General features: G+C 38.3%; 1 protein-coding gene and 1 long non-coding RNA gene across 20 annotated transcripts in view; one reads left to right on the top strand and one right to left on the bottom strand.

The window, feature by feature from the left end:
* The window catches only part of SLC25A21 (solute carrier family 25 member 21), a 528,802-nt gene that overhangs the window by 17,854 nt on the left and 498,266 nt on the right, over nt 1-12,682 (bottom strand). For 15 of the 18 annotated variants that reach the window (XR_015149715.1, XM_086363516.1, XM_086363521.1 and 12 more), the window contains one exon: nt 11,820-11,984. The exons of the other annotated variants lie outside the window; for them this stretch is intronic. Coding sequence is in view for 14 of the 15 variants with exons in the window: in XM_086363516.1 (XP_086219642.1) it covers nt 11,820-11,984 (165 nt within the window). In the remaining variant the exon portion in view is untranslated. The remainder of the gene's footprint in view (nt 1-11,819; nt 11,985-12,682) is intronic. 18 annotated transcript variants of the gene reach the window in all.
* The window catches only part of LOC147349230 (uncharacterized), a 38,611-nt gene that overhangs the window by 10,187 nt on the left and 15,742 nt on the right, over nt 1-12,682 (top strand). For both annotated transcript variants that reach the window (XR_015149717.1, XR_015149718.1), the window contains exon 2: nt 2,778-2,846. This is a non-coding gene — a long non-coding RNA (uncharacterized LOC147349230). The remainder of the gene's footprint in view (nt 1-2,777; nt 2,847-12,682) is intronic.

Below are 12,682 nucleotides of genomic sequence, written 5' to 3'. Positions count from 1 at the left end.
AAAGGTCACCTAGCCTAAGTAAAATATTTTTGATAGATCACATATTAATTATGTAAATGGATATTAATGTTGATAAAAAATCTATTCTGTTACTAAACATTTTCAACTAACTTCCATAATTTGTTCCAACTCTCATCAATCAGTAAACTTCCTTTGTTCCTAACCCACATTCCTCATGCATATGCCTAAGTTATTTTACTCCAGTTTTTTGCTCCCTTGCAAGGGCAATCAACTGTCACCATTCTCAATGTAATTCATCATGACTTAAAAGCCATTACTGCAATAACCTTTTATTCCACATGGTTAAAAATTATACTTCCTCTCAAATATTTGAGCAGTAGTAGTATTTCCCTATCTATAGATGAGTTTTATTTTTTTCCTCTAAATATTTTCTAATTTTCTCATAAAATATGGGACTTTAAACTGGAGCTGAGTAGCCTCACATGTTAGTGGCTATCATACGCATTGACTTCATTTTGTGATAGCAATGCAAAGTCCAACATTCATAATTTTCAAACATTATTTAATTCCCCTGCAAACCTTTTAAGGATAATATTAACATTTCATTTAACAAATAAGAAAACTGAGATACAGAGACAGGTATAATTTGTCAGAGACATGGCTAACTAGTAAGTATCAGAATTGGGAATTATATTCAAGTCTCTTATTAGAACTCTCTGGCTGTTTTCTTCACATTGCAATCTTGGATTAAATGCAGAGTTAAAGAAATATGTTTACCAGCCTCTGTTTCGGAAGATCAATGAATTTTCCTAACAGGACATACTGTTTATAGACTCCACAGCTTGACAAGAGACACTGATTTAGTTGTTTAGTTGTTGCTCATATCCGATTCTTTACAACCCCTGGAATGCAGCACATCAGGCTCCTCTGTGCTCCACTGTCTCCTAGAGTTTGCTCAAATTCATGTCCATTGAGTCAACAATGCTATCTAACCTTCTCATCCTCTGCCATCCCCTTCTCTTTTTGCCTTCAGTCTTTCCCAGCATCAGGGTCTTTGCCAACGAGTTGCCTCTTTGCATGAGGTGGCCAAAGTATTGGAGCTTCAGCTTCAACATCAGTCCTTCCAATGAACACTCAGGCCTGATCTCCTTTAGGATGGACTGGTTGGATCTCCTTGGAGTCCAAGGGATTCTTAAGAGTCTTCTTCAACACCACAGTTCAAAAGCATTAATTCTTTGGCACTCAGCCTTCTTTATGGTCCAACTCTCATATCCATACATGACTACTGGAAAAACCATAGTTTTGACTAGATGGACCTTTGTTGGCAAAATGATGTCTCTGCTTTTTAATACACTGTCTAGGTTTGTGATAACTTTCCTTTCAAGGAGCAGTGTCTTTTAGTTTCATGGCTGCAGTCACCATCTGCAGTGATCTTGGAGCCCAAGAAAATAAAATTTGTCACTGCTTCCACTTTTTCCCCTTCTATTTGCCATGAAGTGATGGGACCAGATGCCATGATCTTAGTTTTTGAATGTTGAGTTTCAAGCCAGCTTTTCCACTCTCCTCTTTCACTCTCATCAAGAGGCACTAATTAAGCGATCCCTAAACATTGGTGGCAGTAATGTTCCACAACCAAGTGGGAACATAAGACTCAAAATAGTTAACAATCAACACACTACCTATTTGTAACTAATTTAACCATCTAATCCAAACATACAGTAGTAAAGACTGTACCAATAATTTAAAGCAATGGCACTTAAGGAGTTAATATTCAGAGAGGCAAAAAATATCTTGATCAAGAGAAGTATGTGCCTCCTTTTTTAACCTTCCCTGGCAGGGACTCTGATGCCTTGGTTAGTGACTGGCCAACTGGCTGCTTGCTTGATAAACAGAGAACCTTCACCCATCTCACAGGCCTTTATGATTAGGGTCTGGCATCTTCAAGAAGACATTCCACACAGAGGTATGCCAGATGGAGGGGGTTAAGGAAGATGGGAAAAGCAGGATTTGTTAGCTAGTGAGAACTAGGGGTGGTGAGGGAGACTGGCCAGAAAGCCTGCTGCTTCCTACAAGGCAAGGCTGAGCAAATTGCAGTGATGGGCTTCTCATTTAAGGGAGTTCAGCATGAATATATACATTCAAGTCAACTCTTAGAATCCTCCTACCTCATGTCAACCCAAATCACATTTCCTTTGCTGCAATTCACTTACCCTTTAATTCTCTTGGTACCACACCAAATCTGAATTCCTCTCTGATTTTAGTTTTGAGTCATTTTTACAGAGTTCCTAACGACCCAGCTTAAAGTCACTATACCCTGCTTCCTCAGACAACCTTAGGATGAGCACCCTGACAGGACCATTCTCTGTTCAGGACTGGCCTTGGATGATCCTAGAGTGGCTTTCATGTTGCTTGTCAAAAATTGCTAAACTGGGTTTGCCATTTGAAGAACTAAAATTACTGTTTAGAAGTGACTAAAAGAGAATGCTATAAAATGCTTTGGATAAGAAAATTAAAGACAATATGCTAGTCCTACAAGGAGTCACATGATTTTTGGGGTATCATAAAGTATTTCTTTGAAGAACTCTTTTATTCACCTCCCTCCTCCCGCAGTGGGTAAGGAAATTTTTGATGATGTGAATGTTATGATCATAACAAGAGCAATTCAAAAAGAATTGAACATTTTGATAAATCAATTAATTAGTGATTAGATTACATATAAACGTGGTCAAAACCAATTTTAATAGATCAATCTCACTATTTCTATAACTTTACAGATGGTCACATTAATTTTCTGCTTAATTCCATCCCTTTCATAGTACATCATCATCAATAATTGAAGGGTGATCGTGATGGAGTCCTTCGTTTGTCAAGGCCACAAGTAAGAGGTAATACAAACATAAAGCCCATGATGTATCCTCATAGAAGAAACAGCAGAAAACCCAGTCTGGTAATAAATTTCACTCCAAAGCCCAGAGCCTCTTAAAGGAAGGGGCTGGGCCATGTCACATTCATTCAGGTATACTGGACCTGACACATCATAGGTGTCTAATAAATGCTGTATCTCTCCTCTGTAAAGACATAATACACAAAGAACCAAGGTCTCAGAAGCAAATTGCAAAGGAGGTACCTACACAAGGCACCTGCACAACCACAAGGCAAATAATAGCAGCTTAGCACTGCCTTCCCACAGCTGGCTGCAGCTGTCATGAAAATGATGTGGTATGTCGAAATAGTTGCCTCCTGGTAACTGAGCAAGAAGGCAGACTGAGTGAGAGTGAACTGCCTTTTTTTTTTTTTAAAGAAGAAATTTGCATGTTAGATGTTGTTAGTTTCAGTGAATGCAAGTCAACTAAAGTCAGCTCTCAGTATGCACCTTTCATTTTCTCTAATCTTGGCTCTCTTTTGTTGTTTTGTTCATAAACTTTTGTTGTTTAGTTCATAAACTTTGACAAAAACATTTTTTCCCCGATGTTATGGTATTGGGGTGTCTTGTCCCCCAGTGAAAATACCTCTATTGGAGCTTAATTAAAAGTTACAGTTGTTTCCATTCACAGATATCAGAAGAATCTATTACAGTGTTTGTTTTTTCTTCATGTGAGATATTTTGGGGAAATGCTAGCTCCTCACTCCACAGAAGGTCATTAAAATGAGATGATTTAATTGATAAGCATTCTTTAAGGAATGTGAAATATTCCCAAGATCCTATCCTTGTAGGGCTCTGGGCTTTGGAATGAAATCAAAGTCTTGTTAACTCAACATCTGATTGTAGCCATTCAGAAAATAGCCATGAAAATTCCTTTCCCCTCCTAAGATAATTGTTTTTTAAAGGGTTGTGATTTGTAAAATAATTGTAAAATAAAGGTCTTGCACACATAGCCAGAATTATAAGATACAGACAATGTCAAAATGGGTTTGGGTTTAAGAATAACAGTTATCACTTTATTATTTCATATATATATATACAGACACATATATACATACCTCTAATATCTATTATTTATAAGTATCTCTCTATAAATAAATAAATGTAGAGAGATAATACCTTCTGAGAGTCAATTATATCACTGAGTATTAGCATAAAAAATGCAGGAAAGTATTAATATGTTTCCTTGGGAACCCAGTAGAACTTTTCTGTTTTTGTGTATTCTATTCCTTGCCTTAATAAAAACACTGACCCAAAGGAACACCAAGGAAAACTAACAAACCAGGATCCCAAAACAAAATTCTAAATGTTGAGAAGTCAGGACAAGGACACACTGAGATGCTCTGAGGTGGAGTTGGGCACATGATCAAGAAGATGTCTTTGAACCAAGTTTACTTCATGAGGTTCTGCTTCTGGACTTCTATACATGAGACTTTCCCATACCCGTTTAGTTGCACTAACATGACATGCCCCCTCAGTTAAATCACTGAAGGGGACTCAACTGCCTTACCACCATGACTCAAACATTCTGGCCAGCTATCCTCTGCAGCTTCCACTGCCTCCGTCCCCCGGTTCACCCCAAACCAGCCACCCTCCTCCTCCCCATGCCTCTTTCTGCTTCTGTGCACTCACATATTCTATTCTCTCTGGTGTCTGCTCATCTTCGTCATCTTGGCCTGACTAAGCCTCATCCTTGAGCTGCAGCCTAAACATCTCTTTTGAAGGAAAGCCTTTCCTATATTCTCACCCTACCCTGCCATGGGTCTAATTAGGATCTTTGGTTGAAAATTCCCACAGGTTCATAGTTGTCTTTCATGGCACTTATCACAATTGCCACAGTTCAGTTCCCTGTATAATGTCTTGTTTATCGTCTGTCTCCTTGACTAGAATGTAAACCCCATTAAGGCAGGAGCAGAGCTGACAGTGAGATGGTGCCCGGTCTCCAATGATAGATGTGCCATGAATACTTCTGGAATGAATGAATAGGAGGCACCCACTGAGAATCTAAAGCCACTTGCACCTCATTTCCATCCACTTGGGTGGTACCTGACGGGAAACTTTTGGGCCTGAGGTTTATTTAAGAAAGTGCCTGAACCCCTGCCCTGCTCCCCTCCCCCAGGCCCTCCTCCCCCTACAACACATACACCACCGCCACCCCCCCAACCCCGCCCCAAGGGAGTCTGTGAAAACTGCCAATGAAAGATACCACTTTTTACCACAGAATCTTGTCACATGTCCTGGAATTTTCTAGATAATATATACTTGTAGTTTTACCCCAGTGGTTACCAGAAAGGAGAGTTGTTCTTAATGAAACTTTAATGCTCTTGGCCTTCCCATTACCGGATGATTGGTAAGACTAATGATCAAGTAAGAGAGAATCAGAAAAATAAATGGTCATAAATTAAATCCTACTATGATCTAATCCTACTGAGATTCTTCTTTTCAAAATATAAACAGCTCTGTCTAAGTTCTCCTCTGGAACCCAAAGGTGCATTTGTCATTCTGCTCAGTGCACACCTTAGGGAAGGACAGAGCTCTAAATCATGAAACCAACACATTCCCACATTTCTTCTGATAAACTGAAGTGTGTCTGGCACCACCCTCAGACTTTCTACAGAATTTACAAAACAAAGAAAATGTTAAAAATCAAAAGAGAAACATTTGTGTTGCTTAAAAGGCAATCTTTTCTGAATATTACCTTATGAGAAAATAAAGTGTTTGACTTAATGCTGTCCATAGTAAAACGACCACAGGGACAGGTCTAAATGGTTTATTAAGTAAGAAAGATTGAACTTATGAAAAATTGTTCTCTCCTAGAATATTTCTAACCCACACATGTAATTTATATTATGGCAGAATTCAACACAAAAGGTCTATTGTTTTTGGCAAAACAACCTGCAAACATGCTTAATTAGGATGCAAACTAAAAGCAGTTAATACTGTTGGCAGCCATGTGCTTTAGACAGCAGTTTCTACTCTTATCATTATTTTACTTATGGAAACATAGGAAAAGCAGTAAACATGGAACTAGAAGACAAAAGTTATCAAAGCAATGTAACATTTAAGTTTTAGGATTCCCATTTGTGTGCCACCATCACAAATAAAATGCTTTGAACACCCTATCTAGGAATGAAAATGAAATAAATTGGTTTTGCAATGAAAGCTTACCTTCATTAATATTTTAAAAAGATGTCAGTGTTTAAAGTAATTAATATGTATTTCTAGAAGGCTTTACTTTGAGACGTGATGGCCTCTTTCTGAGAAGGGATAATTCTTTATACTGACATTGCATTCCATTTACTGAAAGATGAAAATGAATGTCGCCATTAAATGAATTCCATGGTCACTTACTATTCAAAGCAAACATTTCTATTGTAGCCATCTATTCAATATCTTATAGGAACATCTACGTTTTCAAACTGGTAATGCCCAGCTCTTCCAGGGTTATGTCTTATAATTCTTTGTTTCTATGGATCAGAGACTAAGGAGGTGAAAAGGGAGGACCAGTTTCCAGGTCTGAATGGGGTAAAAGTAGAATCTGGTTACACTGACTGGATAGTCTACCAAGTTCACTTATTTAAATTTTAGTAACCATTTTAAAGTGACAGTTTATGTGTGACACAAGTCAAGGTAAGATGCAGATGTAGCACTACAAGGAATAGCAGAACGAGTTCTCCCTCCGGTTCTTTCCTTCCCTCTGCTGTATGCTGCTGCTGCTGCTAAGTCACTTCAGTCATGTCCGACTCTGTGCGACCCCATAGATGGCAGCCCACCAGGCTCCTCTGTCCCTGGGATTCTCCAGGCAAGAATACTGGAGTGGGTTGCCATTACCTTCTCCGCCCCCTGCTGTATACCTTCAGATGGATTATGTCAGTAACTTTCACCTTGGGGCCTTTACTTACTGTTTCTATTTCCTCACCTGAAAATGTCAGTCATTGTGACAAGGATCAGGCAAAATCATGGAGTTTACAAATATGATTTTAGTAGTACAGAATGGCATAGGAGGTCAGGATATCTCAGCGAAACATGAAAAAGGAATCTACCAGAGATCATCAATCTGAAGAACTAAAGTTAAAAACTTCAGGGTGGATATCTGACCTGAGTTATCTGAACTCACTGTTTCAAGTTCTTATTTTAACTCTGTAGACACAGAGTTGAATAAAATGTGAAAAAGTTAACTAGGTACTCTATAAGATTATATTAAAATTTTCACTGATTTATTTCCTATTATAAAATTTATACAGGCTTCTTGTAGAGGCTTCCAACAGCTCAGAATGCTATAAAGAAAAAGTACTTTTCCTGCACTCTGCTTTTTCTTACACTTCCCTCCCCGCCAACTTAACACACACACACACATGCACATGGCTCTTGACTTCCACTCCTCAGATATGATCATATGGACAGTTTCTTATAAAATCAAATACTTTGAAAATGGAAAATATTGGTAGACAGTTTATAAAGTTTAGAAAATATTAAAGAAAAATCTAGAATTATCTCATGCCAGTCAGAGTTGATGAAATCTCAAATTCCCTTGGGACAACAGAATGAACAATTTCTGGGTGAGGAAACTGAAACAACAATCCTGTAAACAAACTGTCCGGAGTGTATGGCTGGAGCCGTCCTAGAGCGAAGACGGAAAAAAGCCTTCAAGGAACACCACCTCCTCCTCGTGGTTAACAACTTGATGACGTTCTTCAACATGTTTTAATGATTATCATACCTTCCCCTGCACAAAGCATTGATTTATTATGGTTTAAATTTAAAGAATACTGGTTTCCCAGTTCTGAATCAGGCTTAGATTACAGAACACATAAAATCAATGACTTTGTTCTAGGCAAAAAACCCCTAGAAAACAAAACCCACAACGAACCCCACAGTGTTCATTTAAGTGCAAAAGGAACAGTTCTGGGGAAAAGCTCTTCACACTGTTCTGCATGCTGACTGTCTCCACTACCCTCCTCGCTGCCCTACTTCTCCCCGTCCCTGTCAGCAGCAGCCGCCACGCCTAACACTTCCACAGCACCTTAAAATTCACAAACTTCACTTGCTATTTATTTTAATCCTCAAAACCATTTTGTCAGGTAGAAAGAACACTCTTTGCTTTTCAATTTACAGATTTAAAATACTCAGATGCTCAAAGCGTTACAGTGATTGGCCCATGATCATTCTCCAGAAAATGAATGTTCAAGTGCCTGTGCCTCTGTTTCTGCTTTGCAAATAAGATCATCTATACCACTTTTCTAGATTCCACATATATGCATTAATATATGATATATATGGATACCAAGGGGAAGGAGGGAAAGAGGAATTGGGAGATTGGGACTGACACATACACGCTATTGATATAAAATAGCTAACTAATGAGAACCTGTATAGCACAGGGAACTCTACTCAGTGCTCTGTGGTGACCTAAACGGGAAAGAAATCCAAAAAAGAGGAGGTACATGTATACATATAGCTGATTCACTTTGCTGTACAGTAGAAACTAACACAACACTGTAGGGCAACTACACTCCAATAAAAACTAAACAAAATAAAAAAAAGTATGCTCGCCTTGGGTATACCGATGATGTCTGGCTGTCTGTCTCCATCTTAGGGCCCTCCTCTCAAGATTCCACACGCAATCACTGCCTCAATGTCTGTACTTTGGAGTTCAAAGGTAGTTAAATCAGTTTTCCAGGCTCAGGAAATAATTTTTTCCCCAAATTTGTTCTTTTTCAATGGTATTCTTTCCCAATCAATGGCACCATTATCCTTCTAGTTGTTCAAACCCCAAACCTAGGAATCATCCCCACCCACCACTCTTTTATCAACATGCACACAGACTCCATCACCACATCCTACAGATTCTGGCTCAAATCGACCCACTTCTTGTCTTCACCATGAATACTAGTTCATGACCCCCACATTGCATATAACAATCATTTCCATGTTATACTCTGTCTTTTGCTCACTACCCCACTCTACCCATTTTCCACGCTGCAGCCAGAATTATCATATAATTCCCCTGCTTAAAATCTTCTGTTGGCTTCCCAGTGCTCTTCAGATAAACAGAAGAATCCTTAGTGTGGCCTATAAGGGCCAATATAATCTGAACCCTGTGAACTGGCAAGATAAATGAGCTCTTTCCATAATTTCAGAATACTATGATGTCTTTTAACTAATAAATACATGTTTAAGCTTCTGCTTTTTTCACAACGTGTAAAATTTAATAACAAGTGTATTGATTAATTATTAAATGAAGTTTGTATTTGTGGACTTTTTTAAAGCATTAGTAACATACAGTCAGGCTTCCCAGATGGCTCAGTGGTAAAGAATGTGCTCATCAATGCAGGAGACTTGGGTTTGATCTTTGGGTTAGGAAGATATCCTAGAGAAGGAAATGGCAACCCACTCCGGTATTTTTACCTGGGAAATCCCATGGACAGAGGAGCCCGGCAGGCTACAGTCCACAGGGTATCAAAGAGTCAGACACAACTGAATGACTAAACAACACAACACATAATCATATATAAATCTTATTGATCTTTCTGAAATTCTTCCTTAGATATAACCAAATTCATATTATTATGATAATATATGCATTAAAATAATGCACAAATAAATGTAATGAGATATATATTATTTATATAATATTTGTAAATTATTCATTTCATTGTGTGTAATTTCTATTTGCTTCAAGCCTTTGGATAGCTAGAGAAAGAGGTATGGACATTTCTCCCACATTGTATGAATCACTCAGCTCAGAGTTTAAAAAAACATCAGCTTCACGGGTGTGTGGCTTGTGCAGTTGCCCAGAGCCTGCACTTAGAGGAGCCCCATGCTTGGTTTATTGCTCCACAATTTTTTGTATGCATGCTCAGTCGTGTTTGGCTCTTTGCGATCCCCTGGACTGTAGGCCACCAGGCTCCTCTCTCCATGAAATTTTTCAGGCAAGAATACTGGAGTGGGTTGCTATTTTACTCTTCCAGGGGATCTTCCCAACCCAGGGATCAAACCAGTCTCTTGCATCTCCTGCACTGGCAGGCAGATTCTTTACCACTAGCGCCACCTGGGACACTACGGTTGCTGTCTTGAAATTGGGTTGTTTTTTTTCTGTTTTTTGACCTTACCATGCCAGTATGCAGGATCTTAGTTCCCTGACCAGGGATAGAACCCATGCCCCTTGCAGTGAAAGCATAGTGTTTTAACCACTGGACTGCCAGGGAAGTCCCTTGAAATTCTTAGTTTTTTAAAATTAATTTATTTTAATTGGAGGCTAATTACTTTACAATATTGTATTGGTTTTGCCATACACTGATATGAATCAGCCATGGGTGTACATGTGTTCCCCATCCTGAAGCCCCCTCCCACCTCCCTCCCCATCCCATCCCTCAGGATCATCCCAGTGCACCGGCCCTGTGCACCCTGTCTCATGCATCGAACCTGGACTGGCAATCTATTTCACATATGATAATATACATGTTTCTATGCTATTCTCTCAAATCATCCCACCATTGACTTTTCCAACCCAGTCCAAAAGGACTTAATTTTTGAACGTTTTCATTTTGCCCTGGGTTCCACGGATTATTTAGCCTGTTTCTGCTAAAAGCATTTTTTTAATATATTGAAAGTTGAACTCTCTCATGTCATCCAGGACCAAAGTATTTATTGCACTCTATTTCTGTATTTCATGAGCCCAACAGGAGAAGGACACTGAGGACCGCCAGTGTCAGAACTGTCACTCATTGGGGAAATCTATCTATTCTGTGGTTATTCATTGATTTCAGATGAACAAAACATGAGCTTATGCTAAATAAGTGAGATTTCTGGTTAACAATTTTGGCTAATGAGTGAGACAACGTCAATGGAAAGTTAATTGGGAACATGCCTTGGATTTAGCTGTTACTTGGAAGATCCCTTGGAGAAGGGAAAGGCTACCCACTCCAATATTCTGGCTTGAAGAATTCCATGGACTGTATAGTCCATGGGGTCACAAAGAGTCAGACACAACTGAGTGACTTTCACTATCACTTTTTGAGATAAGTACTGACCTAGATTAAAAGGGATAACTGGAAAAAAACAAGTACAACCAACACTACTTTGCCAAATCAGGTGACAGCCATATCAGGAATATTTTTATGCTTTATAAAAAGTTCTTCAATATTTTTGTACTAGGCAAAATGAAGAACTGAACTCCTGTGGGAAAATACCTGCATGTGAAAAATGTTTCCCCATTTGGTGCTTCCAGAATTACATATTTGATTGCAAGCAAGCACTATGATGGTGGGAGAAAAGTTTGTGATGCTGTAGTGAAAGATGCTCATTTTAAATCACATGATGTGCTACTTTTATTTTATCAAAGTGGAAAGGCTGCTGACATACGTGAGTTACTGTTAAAAATTATTATTGTTATTTCATGTCAAAAGTGAATGATCCTAGAAGAGTTAATTTAATACTTACCCTAATTAACTTAGGTAAATTTTAAAATTACTATCTATATAAGATTTAAATTTTAGGCTGATAACTTTCTTTCATAAACTCAAAACGTATTTAGACTATGAAAATTTCAACTTTGAAAAAGTTATACTTCTGAGATAAAAATTAAGTAATAACAGTTTCTAGAAATTCCTATTAGAGATAAATGTGAAACATTCAGGTATAATCGCGTATTCTTCAAGAAGAATAATTTTGGTGTCAGACTTGGTTTCAGAGGTCTGCTTTGCTCTTTATTATGTGACTCTGGGCAATTTACTTGATCTTTCTAACTAAGTTTTAGTTTCTGAATTCAAAATAAAGATAACAATACTCAGTGAACAAGGCTGATGTGAGGATCAAACTAGGTAACAGATGTAAGAGTTCAGCACAGTGACTTGGAAGGATAAACACTCTACCTATGTAGCTACCATCATTGATAGGATTTTTCCTCCAGGATTTGAACCTATGAAATAGTTACCTTATTGACAGGAATAATGTTTTTGACATTGAAGTAGAAGCCAAAATAAACCATATTGAAAACTCCATGACGTCCCAAAGTTGCTGTAAATCCTTTGTTGAGGCCTCCGAGTCCCAAACCTTCCTTCTTAATGATGTGTCTTGCATAACTCATGGTGGATGGTTGCTGAAGGAGAGAGGAGCAAAGCCAGAAAGGTCATCTCTGGGACCATGAAACAGAGAAAATTACCATTTCAGCTTCCCTTCAAGCCCAGAATTTTTAGGGACCTCCTCCTCCAAACATGAATTATCATGCCTAGATTCATGCTTTTTAAAATTAGGAAACCCCAAATGTAAACAAAATTGCATGCATGACAACAGGACTTAAAAGGAAGATTGTCGGTGGAGAAAAAATACCTTTGGTGGAATTAGTGAAACTAATGTCAGATAATGACTAGCATCATTTTCAACATGTCAATAGTTGCATCCAATTCTGGATCATCCACACTAATGGAGGGGATTAGCCATGAAGATAAACTAGAAATCCATAACCGTGCATAATCCAAAAGGAATGTATATTTGGCTCCTGAATCCAGTATATTTACCTTCCTAATTATGTTTTTCTAAAGCCAATGTTACAATTAGTCTTGATTCCATTGCCTCAATAGTTTAAACTGGAGTTAGGTTAGAAATCAGCCATGGATAAATAGCAGTTGATTGTAGATTTCCTCAAGAAAGTGGGCAATTAGTGTGTGTAACACTTGCTGTGATAAATGATAAATCAATGGTGTTGAGAGGACTGGGTTACTTTTAATTTACTTCTTTCTAGCCTTTGACTGATTACCCAAGGTTGAAATACCTTGACTGCTAGAATCCAGTCTATGC

This window comes from Bos grunniens, chromosome 21 (assembly GCF_055505025.1).
Source record: "Bos grunniens cultivar Pamir isolate PY7600 chromosome 21, Bosgru_T2T1.0, whole genome shotgun sequence".
NCBI classification, from domain to species: domain Eukaryota; kingdom Metazoa; phylum Chordata; class Mammalia; order Artiodactyla; family Bovidae; genus Bos; species Bos grunniens.
Note: the sequence above shows the minus strand (reverse complement) of the source record. Positions and strands in the feature narration are given on the sequence as shown.